A 22,978-nucleotide genomic window follows, 5' to 3' on the forward strand; every position below is an offset into this window, starting at 1 on the left:
AGATGTTCAGGATCACCTTCTGCAATGCCAGCTGGTCATCCTTTCCCTGAGGGACCAGAGCATCACAGAAATGCTGTGTATCTTTACTGCTTAAAGGCCCCAAACCATGGGCAGTTAGTGAAAGGGATCCAGCCAGCCCTGGACAACTTTGACATTGGTGAGTCTGTATTAAAACTGGAATAATTAACCAAAATCCTTCAAATGGTATTACAATTACTTGAGTTTCCCTCAGTGAGGTTCACCAGCACTTCAGTAGTGAGTTTCTTGATACACAGGTGTGTAGGTTTGTGCAGGAGCTGGTGTGAGGAGTTGAGTACAACAGGTTTCTCCCAGCTGCTCAGCAAATACTCTTCTGGATGAAGAAAAACCTGCTAGAGGCTGACTGCTTTGCATATGCAGCTTGTTGTAATTACCCAATCAGACTGCATACCTGTGTAACCCATCCTGTGGTGAATGGCTCTTTATTAGCAAGACATGAATTGTGTGAGGTATGTAAAAATTACATCTGTTATATTACATGTATGAAAATCTTTATTTGAAAATACAAACATGTTTTCTAAACATTTTAAAAGATCTACACTGCAACCAAAAAAATAACTTACATCTTTTTGTACATTTTTTCCCAACAAAACCTGTTTAACAGTTAAGAGTGAGGCAACAATTTCAGGCTGCTGTGACACTGATGAATATCCATGGAATGTGTCAATAGCAAACAAGCAAAGGGGAGGACAGACAAAAGCACTGAATGCCCACAACAAATTAGTGCACATCACTGATCAAGTAACACTTATACAAAGGATTTTAAAAAAAAAATTGGTTCCTTCTGCATGAATTAACACCCCCATTTTGGATCAAGTATGAACACTCAGACTTCACTGTTAAATAATCTTTTTATGATTAACATCAACAAAGAAACTCAAGCTTAAAAGGGCAAAATTAAGGTTGGGGCAAACATGGACTACACAGAAAAGAAAAACAACTTGTCTTGGGTGTTCACTTTAGTGTATTCTACTAATATGCACAGCCTGTCAGACAAAACTCTGCTTGTAAATGAGTGCTGAACTGTGCACTCATTGTCACATCTCTTTCTTGCCAAGGCATAAAACCTAAAAGAGGGCTGTCTATGAGCACAAGCACACTGCAGGTGTAAATTGTCTCCTTACCTCCCATACCAGGACAGAAATACCTGTTCACAGGTGAGATGGAGATGGTCAGTGCACTACACATCAGCTTAAAGAGAATTATACAGCTCTCATAAAAACAGTAGATTACTTTTCTCTTAAGTCAAATATTGTTATTCTTCCAAAAAGGAATTATGCAACATCTGAAAATAAATATTTTAATCTATTTTACAAACAATAAACTATTGAATAAATACAAAAATCTCATCATTCCATATAAATGCATTTCTTTTGCTTACAAGGTAGTGTAGTGATTAGATATTTTTAGCACAAAACTAAAGAAAGTGTTTCTTTTCCCACTGATACATTTCAGTAGGGAAAGAAACCCCACTGAAACGTGTCAGTGTGTAGCAGACCTGCTGCAGACTGTCCCTTCTCTTCTGCAAGGGCTGACCATAAGTAACCTCTATTCAAAATCCTCATCATAGCCATATTCATCCAAGTCTACATCAGCCAGATGGGAAGGCATTTCAAAAAATGGTCTTTTCTCCATTTGATACTTTAGAACACTGGCCTTCTGATGGTCTACAGGACTCAGTTCTGCTTCATACCTAGAAGCAGACAAAAAAAAAAAAAAAAAGAAGAAGAAAAAGAAAATGAAAGAGTCCAACTATGCCAAGAAGTGCCTGAATGTTGGAACACTAACAAGGCAGCTGCAGGAAAAACATATTTGCCAATATTTAATAATAAGCATAACCACAACAGCATCAGGGTTCTGTAATAATTCCCTGAATTTAAGTTAGCTTTCTCTCCTGTCACATGCTGAACTTTCCAGTATGAAATGCAGCTCTACTGAAAGGATTCAAAGCACACACTGACACAGTGCTCCACTGACCAGGTCTTGGGTTAGAGTGACTCACATTCATGCATGTCTTCCCAAATACTACTGAATTTCATCATGTTGTTTCCATCTACTTAACAGGACTGTGCAGAGAATGAGCTTTAGATACTGCGTTTTTGTTCTTTAAAACTGATTTATAAAGGCATTATGTGCTCATCAGCTGTTTTTTCAGAGAAAGACATAGGGCAAAGTAGAGTTAAATACTAAGACTCCACTGTGCACACTAAAATAGAGTAGCACCTTGAGTTTATCCCATGAGTTTACCACCAATTTAAACAGAAAACAAAAGTCATCTGAAGGTTCAATTCACCAAGTTATGAATTTAAAAACAAGGGCTTATAAAAAGATGCATATTTTAGAATATGAGTTTTGGGAAGGACATGTTTATTCTTTTATTAAATGAATTATAGTGGTGGTGAGGCTGTACTTTAGTAGAGAGGATTCATATTAACTGTCCTGCTGCATTCTTACCCGTCGTTCCACTGCTCACTTGCTGCCTCTTCTGCTACCAAGATATCATACTCTTCAGCAGCATATTTCTCCCAGTCAGAGACCTCTTGACTTTCACCTTCACCATCCTAAACAATCATGTTGCATGTTAGACAAAACAGTATTAATTGCTAAGCATGTAGCTATAAAGACTTTCAAAGTCTCATACTCACCCGCAACATAGAGAACTGATCCTTCTGTTCATGGTCAAGGTATTTTTCAATGTTGAAAAAAGTATCAAAGAACACATTTGTCAGCTTACATTGCTTTAAATCATGCAGAGTAATTTTTCCTGTAAAGATTATGAGATAAGATTATTAGAGAGAAAATTATTAGATCTCAAAAGTGGAGGAATCAAAAGGTACATTATCATTACTCAGTCATCACTGCTTAGCAACATTTCTCACTGATCCTCAATGCAATGGGAGAGATGCAAACAGATGAAATACATACCTAGAGATGTGTCCTTCAAAGTGTACAAAACTTGAAATCATTCAGATTTTTTTCCTTGCTGTGGCTGTCATATCCCACAGCCTGTCAGAATGTTGAAGTGAGATGCAGTCTACATCCCTCAGCTATTAAAAATCATTTAAGGTATTAGTTTAAGCTTCCTCAAAGATAGAAGTCTCTAGTGAGTTAGCCATTCCTTCCCAAGGAGTGCTTGGGTAGCAAGTAGGAATCTCCTATGGCAGCAGCCCTCTCTCTTCCCTGACTTGAGCAGACAAATGTATGACAGACATGACAGTGTGTGACTATGCTTCATACAGATGAATTTTTCATAGAGTCAAGGTTGCCACACTTGTCCAGTCTGATCAATATTTACTACTTGAGAGGAAAGCTAAATGCTCAGAGGTGTTTTGTTTGATTTTTATAGTGTGATACTTTAAAGACTCAAATCAATGGATGCGTTAAACATTAGAAGCATTTGTCAGGTTGCTCAGAAATGTTACCCTGTTTCAAAGCTGAATATTGAAGCTTCTGCAGAAAGGCTAAAAAATATGAGATACACAAGGGAAGACAGATGACTATCCTTACAACTCCCCTTTATTGATTCACCTGGAATACAGATAATCTTCCATTGTTAATCAAATAGGAGCTAACTGAAGATGTTATGGAAGAGTTCAATAAAACCCAGACTTTGAATAGTATTCTTCAGCATACTGTCCCAGCCTCTAACAAAGTGTAACTCAAGGACATCACAGGGAAGCAAAATCCAAATCCCATTTGTACATGGTCGCCACGCTTGCATCTGTCATGAAGGGCCCCAGTGTGTTCTGCTGGCTCGTCACTGGAGGAGGACACAAATCCCCCGTGGCACCTGTGCCCTATCTGTCAGACCCACACAGATGGCTGGTGCACAGAGCCATTTCAAGTGGCAGCAGCTCTCCACAAGCAAGCAAATGATTTGAATCCTAGTTACATAAGCTCCCAGTTTAAGTTAGACTCCTATATTTGGTTCATTGATTTGCGCTCCAGTTTCCATTTATTGCAATGGGAGCTTAGACACGTAACACTTGTGTAGATGCCTACCACTGTCTCTCAAACACCAACAAAACAGGAGTAAAATTTAAGTAATTAATTCAGGTCTCCAGAAATTCAGGCTTGCTTTTTCCACACAGAGCATTCTATATAGAAACTGTATCACAGTTTAGCCATAACTTTATGGAAGTGTCTTCTTTTGTTTCGAAGCTACAAAGTGAAATATCAGTTATGCTGCTAGTTTTTGTATTAGAAAACCAGATTTTTTTCTTAATCCACCTTTTAAACATAATTCAGTTTATACTAAAAAAAAAAACAAAACCCCAACCCTTCTCAACTGGCTTTCATTTTTGTTACCCTGAATAACTTATCTTGGTTGTGTTTGATAGCCTTCTTTTATCATCCTCATGACATTGATGTATCTCATCTATCTTGTTTCATTTTAAATTCAGAACAGAAATATTATTATAAATGCCTTTCAGAAGCATAAGACTGGAAGGGAACTTCTGAGTTCAGGAGGTGATTGTGAGCAACCATAAAACATAAATGTGCTTCTCAGAGCTTGGCTCACTGCATTTTAAATGCCCCCTAGCCCCCATGCATTATAGAATGTTGGTCTAAGACTTCATTCCATTGATATCAGGGATGGAGCTTTCAGATGAATCACACTTAATATTCCTTCTTAATTTACAATTTTTATCTGCCTTTAGTGATGTGCTTTCACTAAGCAAATCCATTTTAACTTATTTAAATAAAAATATCAAGCTTTATGTTCTAATTTTGAGCCATTTCAATTCTCTCAGCATGCAAAAAATCCCATCTCAATAAATGACAAGCGTCTTTAAAAAATTTCTTGTAATTTAAATATTCTTAATACTAGAAAGAAAGTGGGCAATAAACCTGACTTACTAATTGGTTGTCTAACCATAATTGTATTCTTAAGTTTTTCTCAAGTGTAAAAGGTAAACTGAAGTTTTATCAGCTAAAGATGATACCATGTCAAATGCAGGAGAGTAGAATGCAGGTCAAGGAAAGTTCAAATGTGAAAAATAGACAAAAACTCAGAAAAGTTCATTATTCTGTTAATTTTAATCCCCTTGTCATGAATTTCCTAAGGGCAGCTTAGGCTTCTAATGTAACCAAAGTCAATACTGGCCTAAGAGACAAACACTGTTTAGAAACTGTTCCCTCCAGAGAAACTCAAGTGAGCACTGGAAGAGGTGAGAAATGAGTGAACCATCAAGAGGTTTTCCTGAGAGCCTCACCTCAGCTAGATAGTGACAAGGTTTTACTTAAGTCTAAATGTGGCTACAATCACAAAATGAAAGCTGACAAGGAATTTTAAAGCAGCATATTAAATTTTAGTATGGAAAAAATGCCTGCCCTTGGATGACCAATCAATTATTAAGCTTTAACAGATGTCAGTGAGAAGACAACCTCAAGGCATTTTATTTGTATGACCAACTGAGTGCTCTTAAGACTGCACTAATTCCTAAGTCCAGAGAAACAGAAGTTAAAGATGGAAAAGGAGTTTATTACCTTCATGTTGTGGCTTTACAAGATCCAGCATCTGGCACAGACAGTCTTCAAAAGGCAAAGGTTCTATGGCCATGTTCTCTAATTTTTGGCACTGTTCTTCATAAAAATATTCCAATTCATACATAGACAAAGCACCATCCCCATCAAGATCCATGCAGCGGAACCAGTATTCAATGCTGGAATTCAGTCATTAACAGCAAAGAGACAAACTTACTACAGAATTTCAAGAATTCATGTTGCCTGTTTCAAAGGCAAAACTAGACTTAAGAGTACATTCCACTAATCCATGGAAAGTATTAAACACCAGCTACTGTGGTAATAGTTGCTGGTATTTGCTACACCATCCATTATTGCATTTGAAAACTCATGTGTTAATGGTGTGAAGGAGAAGACTAAAACACATAGTTTTACATTAAAAAAGAAAATCAAGGGAGACAATGGAAAATTGAATTGTACATGACAACTTCAGTATTTTGGGTATGTTCCCATACTGAACAAGCTAGTGACATGTCACATGATAGGTTTCTCATCAGTACCATACAGAAGCTGCACAGCTTCCCAGAGTCACTGGCATCATGAAACAGCTGCAACATCCTTAACGTATGGCCCTGTTCATAAACAGGCCACACACAACTTATGAAACAATAATATTGAATTAACCTCTTAAAAGTCATTCAATTAGACTTCTGCAGCTACAACAGGAGACACTGACAAACAAGGACAATGTAAAGAACTGGGCCAGTTTTCCACTCATGTTTTTATAGTTTAAACTTCTTCCATTAGAGTTGCAGCTGTTCATCAGTGGTCCCCATTTAAGGACTGGAAAAAACAAAATCAGTCTTTATTTCTGCTGGAACAAATTCATTCTTACCTAGTTGGTGTTTTCTTGTCCTCTTCAGATATCAAAAACCAGACAAAATCAGCATAGCTAATCTTCCCATCTTTTTGTGCTTTTCTACCTCTTGGAGGTCAATGAGGAAAAAGACAGAAAATTTATTTTAGAGAACACCTAGCTTTTACTAAGCAAAATTAAGGATTATTTTCCTTGATGGTATTAACTAGTTACTCCTAAATGATCCAGTGTTCATAAGGTGCTAAATAGTTAACAGAAGAGCCATCTCAAAAAAAATTTTATGCTATATTATATACCAGTACATAGGCTTTTTAGAATTTCTATTCAGATAGAAGTGATGAGAACTTAAAAGCTTTACAGAACTCCATTAGCTAAAAGTTTTGGAATGAAAATATGAAGATAAAAATGAAATAGAAATCTTCAGGAAGTAAGTGTCCATGGCAAGAACATAATTGTCTGTTTCTACTCTCACAACCGCAGTAACCAAGTAAGTTGCACATAGTCAACCTGTCTAGTAAAAAGTCAGGTAGGCAGTTCTTAGACATATTACATTTCAATAAGGAAATTCATTTTTTGATGTTTTATCTTCAAGAAGTCTGGGAAAATATGGTATATGTTTTTGTCTTGCCCAAGACACTCAGATAAAGGAGTAAGCTCTAGACATATTCCTGGTAAGTCTCTTATTTCAGCTTTTATTTCTGTTGATCAGTTGCTTTCTATCTCAGATATTGTGCTAGGAAACATTTCAAAAATTAATAAAATGCCATAAATACAAAAGAGGAAGTAAATCCCAAGGGGAGAAATGAAGAATGACTGTCAGAAATGTGAACTAACTCAACTGGAGGCATTTTTGTAAATTTATTGATGCAATAAGCATTGATTTTACAATTAGTACTTAAAAGCTCAGTTCTCCTTGCACATTTTACAGGTTTGAGGGATGGAAAAAGAATTATTTCTTCCTTCTTCATTCCCATCATACAATAGCCAGTGGCCTGTGTTCATATGGGTAAAGAGAGTGAAGAACTTAACTGTGCCAAAGGTTCCAAGACCACTCTAGTACTACTAGAATTTAACTACAAATCTAATCTTGAAATTCACTGCTCCTTTGTGAAGGGAGCCATCTTTTCCCCTTGGAATACCACAGAATTTAACCAGCAAAAATTAAATGGGATTTAGACCAGGATACAAAACAAGTACCTTGTTACTGCTCCTGAGAAGATGCGCTCTATCATCCTATTTGAAATTGCTGTGAAGAAAAGTTTGAAACAGTGTCAACAGTGTTATTTTTGCATGCATCCTGTTGTTGAAGAGTTTACTGGAACTCTCCTCTTATATACACAGATCAGTGAGAACAATCAGGGGTAGTGCTCATTAATCCCTTTAAATCCTTTTAGAGAGGATCACTTAACACAAAGCCTCCAAAGAAAAACTACAACCACCCAGCTTTGAATTCAAACTTAATGCAGAAATAGTAATCAAATTGCAATACAAGTAACAAAATTGGCTGATTAATAAAACTGCATTTCCCAGTTTTTTGACAAGTAAATAATGTTTTCCAGTGGCAGTAAGTTTTATGTGACCTTGGCAAAGAGCCAAACCAGAATTGGCACAATCACACATAATAAACATACCTTCCTGATTCTGACGGGGATCTATTTTTGACATGGTTTTGACCCATGCTTCTATTTTGAAACCATTTCAGGGATTTTAGAGACATGTCTGAACTAAGCACTACCTTTGTAAAGGATAGTCAATTTATCCTTAAGAATTTGCAAAATTAAATTGCAGGTGGCAGTGTATTAGTTGTGCTTTCTTTCAAAAATGTACTAACTTAATAGAGCAGCCACTCAAATGAAAGCAGTTTTCCTTTCTCACTGTCCTAAAGCATTGTCAAAATTTAGTAGGCAAATTTTCAGAAGCAATCAGAATTGTGTTTATCCTTTTTAACGTGGGATAATACTCCATAATCACTTTGTGCTTAGGTAAGCTTTCCAGTCCTGAAAGGAACACTATGAAGATGGACACAAGGCATCTAAAAAGAGCCCCAACAGTTCCATACAAGCTACAAGAATATTTAAAATAGGAACAAGCATGCAAGACTACAGAATCACAGTCATTGCATATTATACATGCAGCAAACGTAAACCTGCTAACTAGTGCTTAACAGTATTAAAGCAAAACACACTGCAGCTGAGTTAGCAAAACTCCAAATAAGCCAAGTACCTGAAGGTATGTTTGCCTTTTCTACTCTTTCCATATCTTGCCATAAAAGTAATGCTACTTGAATATCAGTAAAATGGATTTTGTCCAAGATAACGACCCAAAATTTCCAAATAAAACCATTTATAATACACCAACACGTAAGTGATATTTGCCCTATTTCTTTCTCAAGATCAGAATTCAAATTCAGAATTTTCCTCAAATGTGGTATTTGTAGATGGAAAGTAGCATCACAGATGACTTGTCCTGCTTTAGTTCACTGAGTCAGCAGGACCAGCTACACCAACAGACTCATGAAACTGTCCCTGGTATTAAACCACTTCCTCAGCTCAAAGTTTACAGGTCATTTAATACATGTAAACAAAGGTGCTTCATTTGTCATACCATAATCATTATGTCGAGCTAAATCCTTCCGATCAATATAGAGGTCATGGTCTGTGTCCAGCTCCCAAAATTTGCAATAGATAACATAAAAATGTTCATATGAGAAGTACTCTGTCAGCTGGTTAATATCAGCTTCCTCTTCCAATAATGCCACATTCTATTATCAGAAGGACAAACAGAACATATTAAAGAGTTTGTAAGACATTTATTTTTTGAATAATCTGAGTTCTCATCGCTAAGTTAATATCTAATGCTATTTCAGTGGAACAATTTTTGTTTTCAGGGACAATGCAGATCATACAGTGTGACAGCAAAACTCAACACATGGCAGAAAATGAATGCATTCACAAAAGAAAGAGCAGATCAGATCAACTTCTGCTACACACATTTACATGTATACAGCTCCAGATAGAAAAAGTTACATTTAAACATATTCTAATGTATGAGAATTAATGCAATTGGGTCTTCATTACTTTTTGGAAAAGGAAGAAATGCTATTTATGTTACTCCCTTAAGCCTTTAGTTAATGCAGTTTTAAAACTTCCAGAAATATCTGTGTTGCAAAATTTTAGATATTACAAACCTGCAAAAAGTTGCTTTTCCTGAGCTCATTACAAGTTATTTTCCCAGACCAGGACCTATTTACTGTATAAAATATTCTCTGTATGACCTGCAAGAAAGAGAAAATTGAAAGAAACTTTAGCTATGGTAATTAAATACCCATCCAAATATTTCTCAAAGATGTTTTAGTGCAGCTACATTAGAGAGCTCCATGTTTTCCCTATTTCTATTGTTCTCATTAGTTAGAACTTCTCTTGTGTCATATTATCCACTATTCAAACAATTGCTAAATCTATATCTAAACTCCTCTAGATAAGTTTTATTTCAATGCTGCAGTACCCATATCTCACTCAGTAATGTTGCAGAATATTTATGTGTTATCCAAAATATGTATATTGGTGATTTCACTACCTCAAGTCTTCCAGATCTACAGGATATAATCAAATAAACCTATTAATGTATCTTATTACTTCATATTTAAAGACCTGCATTTGCTGTGAGACTGTTTTACTTCAAAACTGAATTTACAGAAATAGAATTGGGACTGCTTAAGGATCAGAGTACAGCAGATGTTGCTACTTTTGAAGTCTACAAACACAACAAATCTATATCTGACAGAAATATTTCCTGCAGGTGCAAAGAGAATGTTTTTCCCCATTTAACTTCATTCTATTTGGAAGTTCCTTGAAAAAAAAACCCTATTAATAGCATTAAAAGTACATTAATATTTTCCAAGTGAAGAACAACAACAAAAAAAAATCTATGCAAGAAAGACAACTAGTTCTTGTGCCATGACTGATACTGGAACCAGAAACAAACACATCCATATGAGTACTCTACACATTTTTAAAAATTAATTTTACGTGTACTTCAACCCAATGATCTTAAAGGTCTTTTCCAAACTAATGGTTCTATGGCTACTTTGGGCAACTCATGCATTTGCTATAATTTTCTTAGATTTAGTTTACAAACTAAAGACTTGAAATAAGACTTTAAAATATACTTTTTCTGCTACTTAACTGAATTCAGTATTCACCTCAATTCGTTTGACTTAAGACAACCAGGTGTACGTTTCACGTCAGTCATTCACCACTAAACAAAACAAAAAACAACCCAAAACCCAAAAAAAACCCCAAGCATATTATGAACTATAACTGCTCAACTGGTGATTGATTGTACCTGCTAATTGGCAAGACTCAGTAATGCATGTGTAGTGTTTCATTTGCAAGAGAGCAGGTACTAACTAAAATCCCCTCTCCTTAGGAATCCCTTTCCTGCAATTGATATGTCCTCCCAACTACAAGCTAAGCTCTTTATCACTTCAGACTTCAATTGTAGTAAATCAATAGTTTAAACTAACCAATCATTTTAAAATTACAAATAGAAGAATAATGTACTGATGAAGTTTTGAAAGAAAACTTAAACTGCAGAGCAGCAAGCTCCTCAGTTCTTACTTTGAACAAGAACAGCTGGTTCAATAACTCCAGACAGAAGAATAGATTATCCTGCTTCTGAAACTTAATTAACTTAATTATAATTGTGAATTTAGGGAAGGCCCATTTTTTGGCTTATACTACAAAGCAATTTTTTCTAAAAAGGTTTTTGCCTTAGCTTTGCAACTTAATCCATCTGCATGTCATTATCTCATCTGTTATACATTTAACTGGTCTAAAAATAAAACCAAAATTGAATGTTTGGTAAAGACAACTGGGAACAAACTTAAACTGTTTTCTAAAGTAAACTGATGCAGAGTATAAGCAAATTGTCTAGAATTGCCTTTACTATTCTGCAGAGTGCTTTGTCAGAAGGGAGAAGAAATGCTGCAATACAGAGACTACAATTTCAAGAACTCATAGTTCAGATATGCACCTAACATCCTGGAAAAATAAATGTAGTATCTCATTTGTCACAGCAAACATTTTTAACTTATTTCAGCTCTATCTTGGCCATATATAACTAGGCTGACCAACAAACCTATAACATATCTTAGGAGACAGACCAGATTGCTTTCATGGCTTACACAACACGTGCTAAGGAGATGTATGCAATGTGTATGCATACACACATACACATATGTGGGTATATACAAAAAAACAGCAGAAGAATGGCTCATTTGGTTTGCAGCTGGATGTATCCTTTAGATGAAGCTTCATGTAGCAAGGTTAAACTAACTGAATACAGGTATGAAATATTTCATCATAGGTAAAATCATCTATTATTATCATTAATAACTTGCAGGACAGAATTTTGGAAGATTGTAACAAACTCAGTTGCCCAAAGCATGGTGCAAATAATGTCAAGGTTGTGGGTTTGACCCCTGTATGGATCATTCACTTAAGAGTTAGACTTGATTCCTACAGGTCCCTTCCAACTCAAAATATTCTGTGATTCTGTGAACAGTTGCACCATCCTAAAATATGATGAGAAAAAGGCAGAGAGCTCCTGCCATTTCTTAATCTGCAGAATGGCATTCCAAATATTATTGATACTTTCATACTAGTTTACTTTTTGATTTAACACCAATTTTTTGATTAAACACCAATTTCTGTTGAAGGCTACACTAAATGTTATTAATAAAATATTTCCAGTACTAATTTATTCAATATTGCTAGACTCAGACCTACTCCAATAAACTCTTCCTCCAAAGAAAAGGAACTGGACATGGCAGGACCTTTTCTTTCCTACTCTTTTTCAGGTCATGCAGCAAGCTTTCACAATTTTAACCAGAGCAGGCTGTGACACAGCCAAGAATCCACAAAGAAACAAAACAACTCACAGGCAGAACAATTCCTTCAATCACACAACTGACAGGAGAAAGTTCTGTGAGCTCAGGTAATCATTATAACAAGAAGCAAAACCTAATGCAGCAGGACATACTTGATAGGCCAGCAAGTCTCTGTAAGGAGGATGTAATGAACAAAACTCAAACGCTCTCAAAAAAAAACCTTCCACAATTTTAACCTGGGTAAAAGTGTAAGATGGATATATGATGATCAACACTGCATGTTTTTTTTTTTGTTGGAGAATATTCATTAAGCTAGTTTTCACATGCACAAAGAAAGTGAACTGAATGTCATTTTGAAGAATTTTAATCTTTTGAGACTTCAGTGGAATCGACTGTGTAGTCCTCAACTGAGAAAATTTAATGTCACCGATTTCTCCCTTGGGTACAGAACAAATACTTCAGTCACATAACCCTGGGAAGACAGGAATGGAACTTTTCATGTATAAAAACCTTCCTTGGAAGAAAAGTCCCCAGAGAGACAAGTGGCAAGCAGCTTCAATATTATCATTATTTCACTTAATACTGAACATAATCATATTAATATAGATGTTTCATTCAAGACTTCATTTAATTAATCCCAGACTAAGGTCAGGATTCTAATGAATGCAGACTACAGCCACAATCAAGAGTTTAAGATAACAGCCTGCTCTTCATTTAATGCTCATTAACTTATCCAACACTATTACAATTCACTGCTTCTCTTACTAGTATTAAAATCAGCAATTTCTTAAAAATGTTGAGAACTATCAGGCCTAAGAAAGACTCCTTTTCCACAAAATTTCTAGTTACATAGAAATAGAAGAAGACTTACAGCCTGCTCTAACTCTACTCTTCCCATGGGATAAAGATGCTTAGAGACATTTGACTAATCTTGATTTCCTTAGTTAACTAAAAAATAGCTTTTCCAGATACAAATCACTTACTGTTGTAATATACCGAGAATGGAACTCAGATGCTTCTTTTAAAAATAAAAGGCCGGGATGACTATTCACCACATCCTACAAAAAACAATATCACAAGGAGTATTCATTAGTGTCCATTTAAGACAATTAGCAAAGAATAACACACCTGCTATTCCTTAACCAAAACAGTTTAAACAAACTACCACAATCACTACTGATAACTATGTTTTTCACTTTCAGACAAATCATATCACAAACCTTTTAAAAATAAAATTATCTTTTAAATAAATTGGATAAACAAAAGCTTTCCTGTATTTTAGAAATATTTTTAATAGGATTTTTTCCTATATTTTAGATAGGCTGAGGATTTTGAACACTGTTGACTGTCCTAGCTTGTAATTCTGTGGCTATGATTCAGTGAAGTCAATTCAGGTTTTATTCAGTCATTTCTACAGGTGGTGTTTGCTGCTCTTCCAACAAAGATTTACTAGGATTTGAATTCATATCCCACTTCTCCTTTGCCCTCCAAAGGGCTACCTGACTTAAATAACTTTAACTGACTTATGAAACATAAAAGTTCCAATACATATGTTATTCCTACAACTGATTTGAAATCTTACCAGGGTGCTTAAAAAACACCTCACCTTATACAAAATTATTAACTGTAAAACAAGTCACTAGCATCTTAGTGGACCATGCAAAGTCAGTTGCACTAAATATTATCAATAAACTTTAATGATGACCATGAAAAAGTATGTTTAGTTCAAGCAGCTCAGGGCTTTGCCAGCTCATCATTTTGTTGTGTTCCTAGAAATAGTTTCAACTGCAACTTACTTGTAAAAAAGGAATGAAGTCTTCTTGCACCAAGTAATTACATCCAGGGTTCATCAGAAGATGAACAAACTTCGCAGCATCATCATAGCAGGTCTGAAGTACTCTGAAATGGAAATATTTCTATTTAGTATTCTACACAGAAAATTGCTCATGCTACCTCATGCAGGCATCCTAGAGCAAGGCCTATGAAACAATATTTATTAAAAAGGTCATTACAAATGTCAAACCATGCTCCAAGCAAACTTATCAAAGCAGAAGCATCTCTTAAATTGATGTTAAAGGAGGTGGGTACACCATGTAATTGATTACATGGAAGGACAATTTAAAGTTAAAATTAGAAAAGAACTAAAAATAAAAAGTACATTGTTCAAAACTGGCATCTACAAGTAAGGGCCGTGGTTTTCACTTCTCATGAACTGTCATTTATCCAAACATTTTAAAATCTATAAACCCTGTAAATGAAGATTTGTTTATATTAAAGTATTATTTACTTACATTTTCCAATGTACAAGCTTGCTGACAATAGTTGATTATGGGCAAATGTTTTATTCCCCTTTACAAGATAAGATCACATTCCGAGCTTAAAAATATCACATTTCAATGAAAAAAAATGCAGTACTTCTAAAAAAGTAATCTACTTACTTCCGCCACATTGCAACAAATTTATGAACTGACACGTATCCTGTTCGTTCACCTCCAGCACAATAAAACAAAGGACCTTTCCAGTACAGTGGGCATTCACAAGCCTACAATTAAAGTATACATCAAGTCAGTTTACTGATTGCTTATCTGAGGGCTACTCTTCTATTTATGGATCCTTCAAAAATTACAAGTGTTAAGAAGAAAGCATTAGGGAAGAGATTTTTTGAAAACCAGTTTCTGAAACCAGCTTCACCTTCTGAAATAATCTATTTAAAGCAACGTTAGGCTGAAATCCAAAAGTGGAGAGCAAAACACAGGGCAACTTGTAGCATCCCTAACAGACTAACACAGTGAGTCACGTGGCTATCTGTCCATGCTCCAAGCAGCTGAACAGAGTCCATCTTAAGCTCTGCTCAACAGCTGGATATCTTTAAGCTAAGCTCAAGCACACTTACAAACCCTCTGAACTGGAGCAAATTAACATTTGTCTGACTCAGAAGATGGCTCCACTCATCTGCATCCTTTGCACGTGCATGGCACATCCTGTATCCAATTTTAAGTAGCAGGCCAGCCTGCCCTGAGCAGCAGGATCTTGCTTTAGGATACTCAACAGCTACACATTCCCAACTCCAGTGTGAGCACATGCACCTAGAGCCCAAGTGTCTGCAGCTGTAACAGCCAAGAGCCCAGTCTACCCAAAACTGACTCCAGCTGGGAGTAGTCAGACATGCTGGCATCCCCAAGGATCTCCAAAACCACTGTGAATACTGCAAGATGTGTAAAGTCACTGCAGCAAAAGTACAATTACTTCTCATGCAATAGCTTAACTAGTACTTCAAACAAAATAAAAGTGGTTGTGATGAATACTGTCCTCAGACAGTATTCTTCGGGAAGGTGTCTTTCATCACTGAATAACAGGTGACCCTTTCAGCTTCCTTGCTGAGAGAGAAGGGTCTCTTCCCTAGCTCCTTACTTCTATGTACTTCTGTGTTGGAAGGACCTGTGGAAGACAGGGATCCTATCATTCAGCTTAGCAGTAAAAAAGTTTTGCTGAGGCAAACTCCCAGTCCTGCTCTTGTGAGCAGTCACAGTTTCTATTTTCTAGACCCTGGACAAAGTGACAGGAACATAGATGAGGACCTGAGACTCATTAGCAAGATCATGACTTGCAGTGAGATTTCAAGCATTAATTCAACATAACAAAATGGAAATTTAAGTCCATTTTAACTAGCTTATTGTCTTTAAATTTACAGAGAAGTTTAAAAAATATTTGCTGCTTTCTAAGCTAAGTATTTTGTCACTCTGCCATAACTCTAAAGTAGCTCTTCAGGAATAACTTGAGAGCTATAATCTCAAGTTACCAAACCATTCTGTCTTTACCAGTGTCTTTGCAATGGTGGTTTAGCAAAATGAGAAAAAAAAACCCAACCTGTGTGACTATCTGAAAACAAAACATATATTAGGAGTGCTTTTGCCTTAACTCTCTTGGTCAATATGGAATGGAGAACAACATAAAATGTTGCTCTTTAGTATTTGGTTGTTTGTGCAGCAAAAAAAGTAGTTCAAGTTTTGTTTCAATGTTTTGTTTCTTTTTATAATGTCATTTGATAGACAGCTAATGCAGAAAATTCCACATAACTATTATCAACAATGCAAAATATCATTAAATACTAATGTATGGGAGATGGAAACACACAATACAAGAGAACCAAGCACACAGAACTCATCTTTCCTTTCCATAGGAGTACAGTACAAAAAGAAGATGGCCAGCAAGTTCTCACCTTTGCAACCTTACCCATGTCTTCTAACGTTGCCCTCTCATTTGGAAATTCAGAAAACGTTTTCTCAATTTTGGCAATCACAGCATCTATATTTACTTTTTCCTTAGGACATCCTCGAGGAAAGTAAAAAGTTGGAATGTTTTGACTATGTGGTGGTGGCAAAGTTTCTTCCTTCTTTGTTTGAACCTAAATAGATAAATATACATTTGACAGTCAAGTACCATGAAATCACATAGTCCTCCACAGATGACTTAAATCTCTTGGTATTCTATGTTTCCACACACCTTCAAAAAGATTTCATATTATAAATTGAATAAACTATTACAGAATAAGAGCACATCAGAAAAATTGATGAGTATTTCCAAAAATGGTCATTTAGAAAACCTTCTAGGATGTGAAATATTTAATAAAAACAACTTCAATCTTCAACACATACCAAGTTTCAAGACTGAAAAACATTGGACAGCTTCTTGGGGACATCTGAAATTACTCAGGTTCTACTATCTGTTTCAGAAAAAAAACCTTTCAACCTCCATCTTAACAGATATTATGAAAGACTTTGCTTTTGAAATACTTCTAGTTTTACAGATTCAAGGTTTTGAAATAAATATAATAACTTTGCTACAAGCCACCAACCTATTTAATAAAGTTATGATGAAGATTTTGGGTTTTTCACCCTAAAAAATTATAGATTTTATAAAGTTAGTAAACAATGCCTGCAGAGGGGTTTTTTGGGGGGTAAAGTATATTCAATGAGAGTTTAGAAAGTGGTTTCTCAAGAACTGTGATACACCACATCACTAAAAAAATCCCCCAGATGACCTGTAACAAGAGAAATTTATTTAAAAGCTTTTAAGTTCAGTAAAGAAGAATTTACCTAGTAGTCAGTTTCCAAAAGAATGTCAAAGAGGGCATAGAAGCAAAGATAAAGGTAAAGTAACAACAGAGTTAGGAAACAAGTCAAACTTAGCAATTAAACCAAATTAAAGTCCTTATTCCCAATACTACTATTCAAATGTAAAAACATTGCTATTGGGTGACTTGTCCTAATAATGAAGGTGTTCAAGATCCTGCATCTAATCTCTCATTTTCAACCATAACTGGCGGAAAATAAACTCAAAATCTCTCCAGAAACCCTAACCCTTGTTTTTATTCTTTATCATCTTTGCCAAAGTGCCTGCAAAGTTACCCAGCTCTCCTACACAATTTAAGTCCTTCTTTATGTGAGTTGGAGAACTAGGTGCTTATGGACAACAGATTTTAATTTCCAGAGTTCCAGCCCCGGAGCTTTCACTAGTATGCTACATATGCAAAAAAAAAACAAAAAAAAAAACCAAACCAAACCAAACCAAAACAAAAAAAAAAAAAACAAAAAAACCCCAACCAAAAACCAACCCCACAAAAAACCCCCAAAAAACTCTGAACTAACCTTTCCTTCCCCTTCTCTGCATTTGAGCAAGAATTCCTGTCCACAGCTGCAGAATTACCTTAACTATGTTACAAGTTTTATTTCATAGAGGAAAATGTTACCTTGAATCTGTGACATCAGGAGTCAATGTCTGTCACTTTCTATGAATCTTGTTAAGTAACAACTTTTGATATCTTATCATTGGTTCAGGAGTCCAGTTGATGAGGCAGCTTAAAATAAGAGTGTTACGGGGTATCAAAAATTCCTTCCAACTTCAGACTTCCAAAATTTTAGGAAGTCTAAAGACAGCAATGTTTTATTCTCTAGGTAAAATCACCACCAGCACTATAAATAATGTCTGTAATGGGTGAACACCTTGTTTCATTCTACAAGCCCAGCTCTACCCATCAGCACTTCCCAAGAGCCCTTGCAGTTACCCTATTTCCCCATTTCCAAGAACTGCCTGGACTGACATAAAATTAGCTCAGTTGATCAGAGCATGGTGCTAATAACACCAAGGTCATGAGCTCAATCCCTGTACAGGTTGTTCATTTAAGAGTTGGATTTGATGATCCTTGTGGGTCCCTTCCAGTATTCCTCAGAATATTCTGTGATTCTGTGACAACCACTCCCATGTGAGCTGCTCAAATGGCCACAGAGCAGCAGGTGGCCCAGCTCTTCAGAGGTGCCCGATGAGGAATGCCTCATCCAAGAAAAGGGAAAGTGCAAATCACAGACTACTAACATTCCCTGAATGTTGTTGGTATCATGAGGTACATCAGCATTTTGAGGAAGCTTAGTACAGAGAAGCAAGGCATTTTTAAAATCCACAGCTAGGGATATTTAGAGCCTCAGATGGAAAATTTCTTTTAAAAAGAAAGGTAGAAACAGAGGGAAGACTACAGTAGAAAAGATCCCAGGAGAAAAAGAAAAGCTATCATCAGAACCATGTGATCATTGGATAGTATATTTTTTCAGAAACCACTAATTTAGATACCTCACTTACACAATAAATGATTTCTATTGGTCCAGGTTAAAAGCTGTTCTTAAATACATGTGGAAATCTCAATTCAGGATTTGTTATAAGACCTATCCAAGCACAAGTTACTTAAAAGAATTATAAGGTAAAGGCTTTTTATTTATTTTTCATCTTATAGTCTGGAACATGTTCAAAACAGACTAAGATGATAAGGAAGAAGTTCAGCAACCAATTCAGAACTTAAGACAAACATATAGTTGAAGAAAAATGATTTTTTCTAAGACGAAAATGTTATATTGAAACATTTGAATTCAGCATGCTTACTGTAAAAATATATAATATTTAATCTATAAGACGGAATATTAATTCTAAGACCAAATACAGACTACAAATCTGTCATAGCAAGACAAATTAACTCTCCCTATACTGAAAGATGTCTATTTTCACATGCTGGTTTCTCCAAGCTGGCAAAAGAAGAAACTATAAAAAGGCTTCATTTGTATTAGCAAGTGTATGATCACTTCACAGTAATTTCTGCTAGAATTATTTGGTGCCTACATATAGGCATCTAGTGAGAATACCATCTAGGGCACGAAACAAAATGCCCTTGAACATTCCTTGTGGCATCCAGCACAGCTCTCACTCTGCATCTGCCACGTGGACGTTCTGAGCATACTAATGCTTCTTAAATGCCACCAGCAACTTGGAATGGGACAATTGAATTGTGCTGTTAATGTCAGTCAACACAGGAATAGGAACTGTACCAAAGAGAGAAGCACATTGTCCAAAACCATTAGCTCTAACTAATGCACTATAAAGTTGATATTACATCTCCTCCCTCTTCTCACCTTCCCAAGAAGGGCCAAAGATTCTTCTCTCAGTCTGAATTCCAATAAACAAAAGGCTCCTTACTCTGCTGTATATGCTCCACTGAAGGAATGTGTGATACTAAAAGGGCTCTAAAAATTTCACTATTTTCTGTTCAGGTGCTAGTTACTTCTGTAGAGGCACATATTGCATAGCTGATGAAGGAGTCAGTTCTGTTATTTCAGGAAAATAAAAATGCACTAATTGTGTAAGATTAGGCTGGTCTAAAATTAATTATAATTTTAACTGGGGAATTCCTTCATTAACAAGAATTGCCCGAAGTCTGCTAACATTCAATCTTTGACTGGAAAATCTGCAGGAACAGTTCATTAATCTTTTTACACAACTACTCCATTTCAGTGGTCAAATTAACATTTAGAAAATGATCTACATTTTCCTGTTGTTTTAAGTTAAAACCTTTAGAACTTATACCAGTAAGCTAAACTCAAAAAAGAGACTTGTTTGGTCAGTTAAAATTTTCCCTGCAACTTGCTGAGAAAGAGTACCAACAACAGGATGCTTGGAAATAAGGAAAACAGCTACATAAGCCTGTAAATAACTCAAACAGATGTGTGTTGAAGTGCCAGGACTGAAGGGAGCATTAAACTTTGCAATATGTACATATGAATTCCAGGATCTGTAAGTGTATTGCAAAGTTGCCACTGCAGTTTAGGTTTTATATAACAAATGGGAAGTGAGGATTCCTTGAAAACATCTTGTTTGCAGTAATGTAAACAAACTTCTGTAAGATTTTTCTACAGGAGAATTCAAGAAAAGCTTTAATACACAACCAGTTTTCATTCTTGAGGTACAGAATTGTAAAGACTGTCCACAGCTACCCAACATTTACTTGATTTTTACAGTGGAGGAAATGGAAGTTTTTATCCCATTGAGGTCATTGTTCAAAGGTCAAAATTTCTAATATTAATTTTGCAACTTTCCAGATCCTTTTCCAACCATTTTTTCAGTAGTTGTTTATATTAATGGCATAAAATCAGTACTATAATTACAATACACCGATACACTAGGATATACCAGAGAACATGGAAACACCATATTCCAAAGAGAGAAATTAATTCTTCAAGCTAGACAGTCTTCTTACATCTACCACCTGATGAGTGGCATTCAGCAGTTAACTTTGTTATAAGCAAAAAATAGACAGTGGGAATTTTAAAAGGGCGCACTTTTCCTTCTCTCTCAACTGTAAGAGCTGATGCCATGATACAATCATTCAAATACAGGAATATATATTGCTGAAATAACAAGGAAGGGACGACTTGATCCCAGATATTTTAATAATGTATGCTCAGTAATGTCTAGCTCTAATATTTGCATGCAGCAACTGCCAAAGCAGAAACACTGAGCCCCATGAAAGGGTTGAATATGTGGATTTAAATACAAGTGAGTAAAACCTCACTTATAAAGGACTTGCTGGAAAAGGAAGCAAGGTAAATTTATTTGTGAATTTAATACTCTTTTAGAAATTTCTGAGATTAAGTCATGAACTTGGGTTGGAAGGGACATCTAGTTCCAACCCCTCCTGCTGTGGGCAGGGGTGCCACCCACTAGATGAGATTGCTCAGGGCCCCATTCAACCTGGTCTTAAACACTTCCAGGCATGGGGGATCCACAACTTCTTTGGGTTGCCTGTACCAGGGCCTCACCACTCTCATAGTAAAGAATTTTTCCTCTCTTTTTAGTTTAAAGCCATTCCCCCTTGTCCTATCACTATCTGGATTGAACTGATTGGTATTTACATTGTTTTGACAGGACTACAGGATAAGATAACTTCATTCAGAAATGTTGATTACACCAACATTTTTTCTTCCTGTTTCTTTGAAAAAAGCCCAACCCTAAACATTTAAAAATATTTACAGAGTTTGCAGTCAGCTCTTGCTGTAGTATTTGACAGGAATTTCCATGATAATGGACATACTAGAGAAAAGTCATTGGAATGCATACAACAGGGTCGAAAAAGGACCCCAAAAATTCTACCTCACATTTACATCCAACTTTACATTACAATTTTACTAACTGATACACCACAAACTTCCCAACAAAAAAAAAACAAACCCAAAAAACAAACAAACAAAAAAAAATAGGCATTAAATATTGAAAATACTATAAAGAGATTTTTGCCTATCAAATAGATGAAAGTCTTGTTCAATTCCTTGGCAGTTTTTAACTAGGAATTTAGGAGGAAAAAAGGTCTGTTGCAATATTGCTTACAATGTGCAGTACGTAAGTTAATCTAGTTCTTCAACAGACTAGGTCATCTAGTCTTATATATTCTACTTTATGCTAAACTTACCTGGATGATCCAATGTGCATAATAAGCTAAGAGGATTTTCTGCAGAGATATGCAATTCAGCCTTTTAAATCCTAATATCCATGCAACCACCCATATATAAAGCTCCTCAACCACCTAACAATGAAAACAGGTAACTGCATGAAGTTCCTTGATGCACAACAGAAAATGGAAGCCAACATGGAGATTCAAAGGGTAACATTTTTTTACTGAGTCTTTCCTTTATTAAATTCAGTGAGTTCTTAAGAATACAATGTGTGTTACAGCTGATCAGTTAAATAGTAATTGTGAATGTAATAAAAAGCTGTCAGTACACAGGCTCACAAGGAACACCTGACCAGCCTTCCCATCCCTCTGCTCTGTTATTGCTGTCAGTCTAAGTCTGACCAATAAAATCACAAATATTTCCTTTTAAGCTTACTATCTAATTGACTGCAAAGCGAAAGTAAACATTTCCCTCTAATAAACAATTGACATTATCAGTAGTTTTATGAATTTATATCTTGAAAATCTCACATAAAAGACTTGCTCTACTATAATTTAGAAAAGGGTTCATTCTCATTTGGAGGAAAGACAAGAGTTTTGAAAAACCTGTTCTAATATATCAAATACTTTAACATGCTGAAGGGCCTTCAAAGATCTGTTTCAGGATAGACAAAGTAAGGTTACTACCAGAACATTCCTCAGAAGCCCAGACAAACATGCCCTCTGTAACATAAGCTCTTTTGACCTTGTGGTAGACATTTACATTTAAAATTATTTGAGTTGAAGCGTGATGCTTTGTTATTGCTTTCTGTGTCATCCTCATTAGCATCTTTCCAGCCAAACTAATGAGATTTTTTTACTGCAAGAGTTCACTGATTGTACTACTTCCCATTCAGCTTGGTGTGCTAAACAGTATTTTTTCCTCTGTGAAAGATGATCC

The 22,978-nt window shown here is 35.8% G+C and overlaps 1 protein-coding gene across 2 annotated transcripts in view; it reads right to left on the bottom strand.

Annotated features, from left to right (window-relative positions):
- Positions 1–445: 445 nt before the first annotated feature.
- PPP2R3B (protein phosphatase 2 regulatory subunit B''beta) overlaps positions 446–22,978 on the bottom strand; it is a 45,866-nt gene continuing 23,333 nt past the window's right edge. For both annotated transcript variants that reach the window (XM_054628213.2, XM_054628214.2), the window contains 12 exons: positions 16,492–16,677; positions 14,711–14,814; positions 14,069–14,171; positions 13,256–13,330; positions 9,570–9,656; positions 8,987–9,143; positions 7,580–7,628; positions 6,401–6,490; positions 5,530–5,705; positions 2,685–2,803; positions 2,494–2,600; positions 446–1,732 (listed from right to left, as the gene is read on the bottom strand). In XM_054628213.2, coding sequence (XP_054484188.1) covers positions 1,588–1,732; positions 2,494–2,600; positions 2,685–2,803; positions 5,530–5,705; positions 6,401–6,490; positions 7,580–7,628; positions 8,987–9,143; positions 9,570–9,656; positions 13,256–13,330; positions 14,069–14,171; positions 14,711–14,814; positions 16,492–16,677 — 1,398 coding nt within the window. In that variant the 3' untranslated portion in view covers positions 446–1,587. The remainder of the gene's footprint in view (positions 1,733–2,493; positions 2,601–2,684; positions 2,804–5,529; positions 5,706–6,400; positions 6,491–7,579; positions 7,629–8,986; positions 9,144–9,569; positions 9,657–13,255; positions 13,331–14,068; positions 14,172–14,710; positions 14,815–16,491; positions 16,678–22,978) is intronic.

The sequence above is a fragment of the Agelaius phoeniceus genome, chromosome 2 (genome assembly GCF_051311805.1).
Source record: "Agelaius phoeniceus isolate bAgePho1 chromosome 2, bAgePho1.hap1, whole genome shotgun sequence".
In the NCBI taxonomy this organism is placed as follows: domain Eukaryota; kingdom Metazoa; phylum Chordata; class Aves; order Passeriformes; family Icteridae; genus Agelaius; species Agelaius phoeniceus.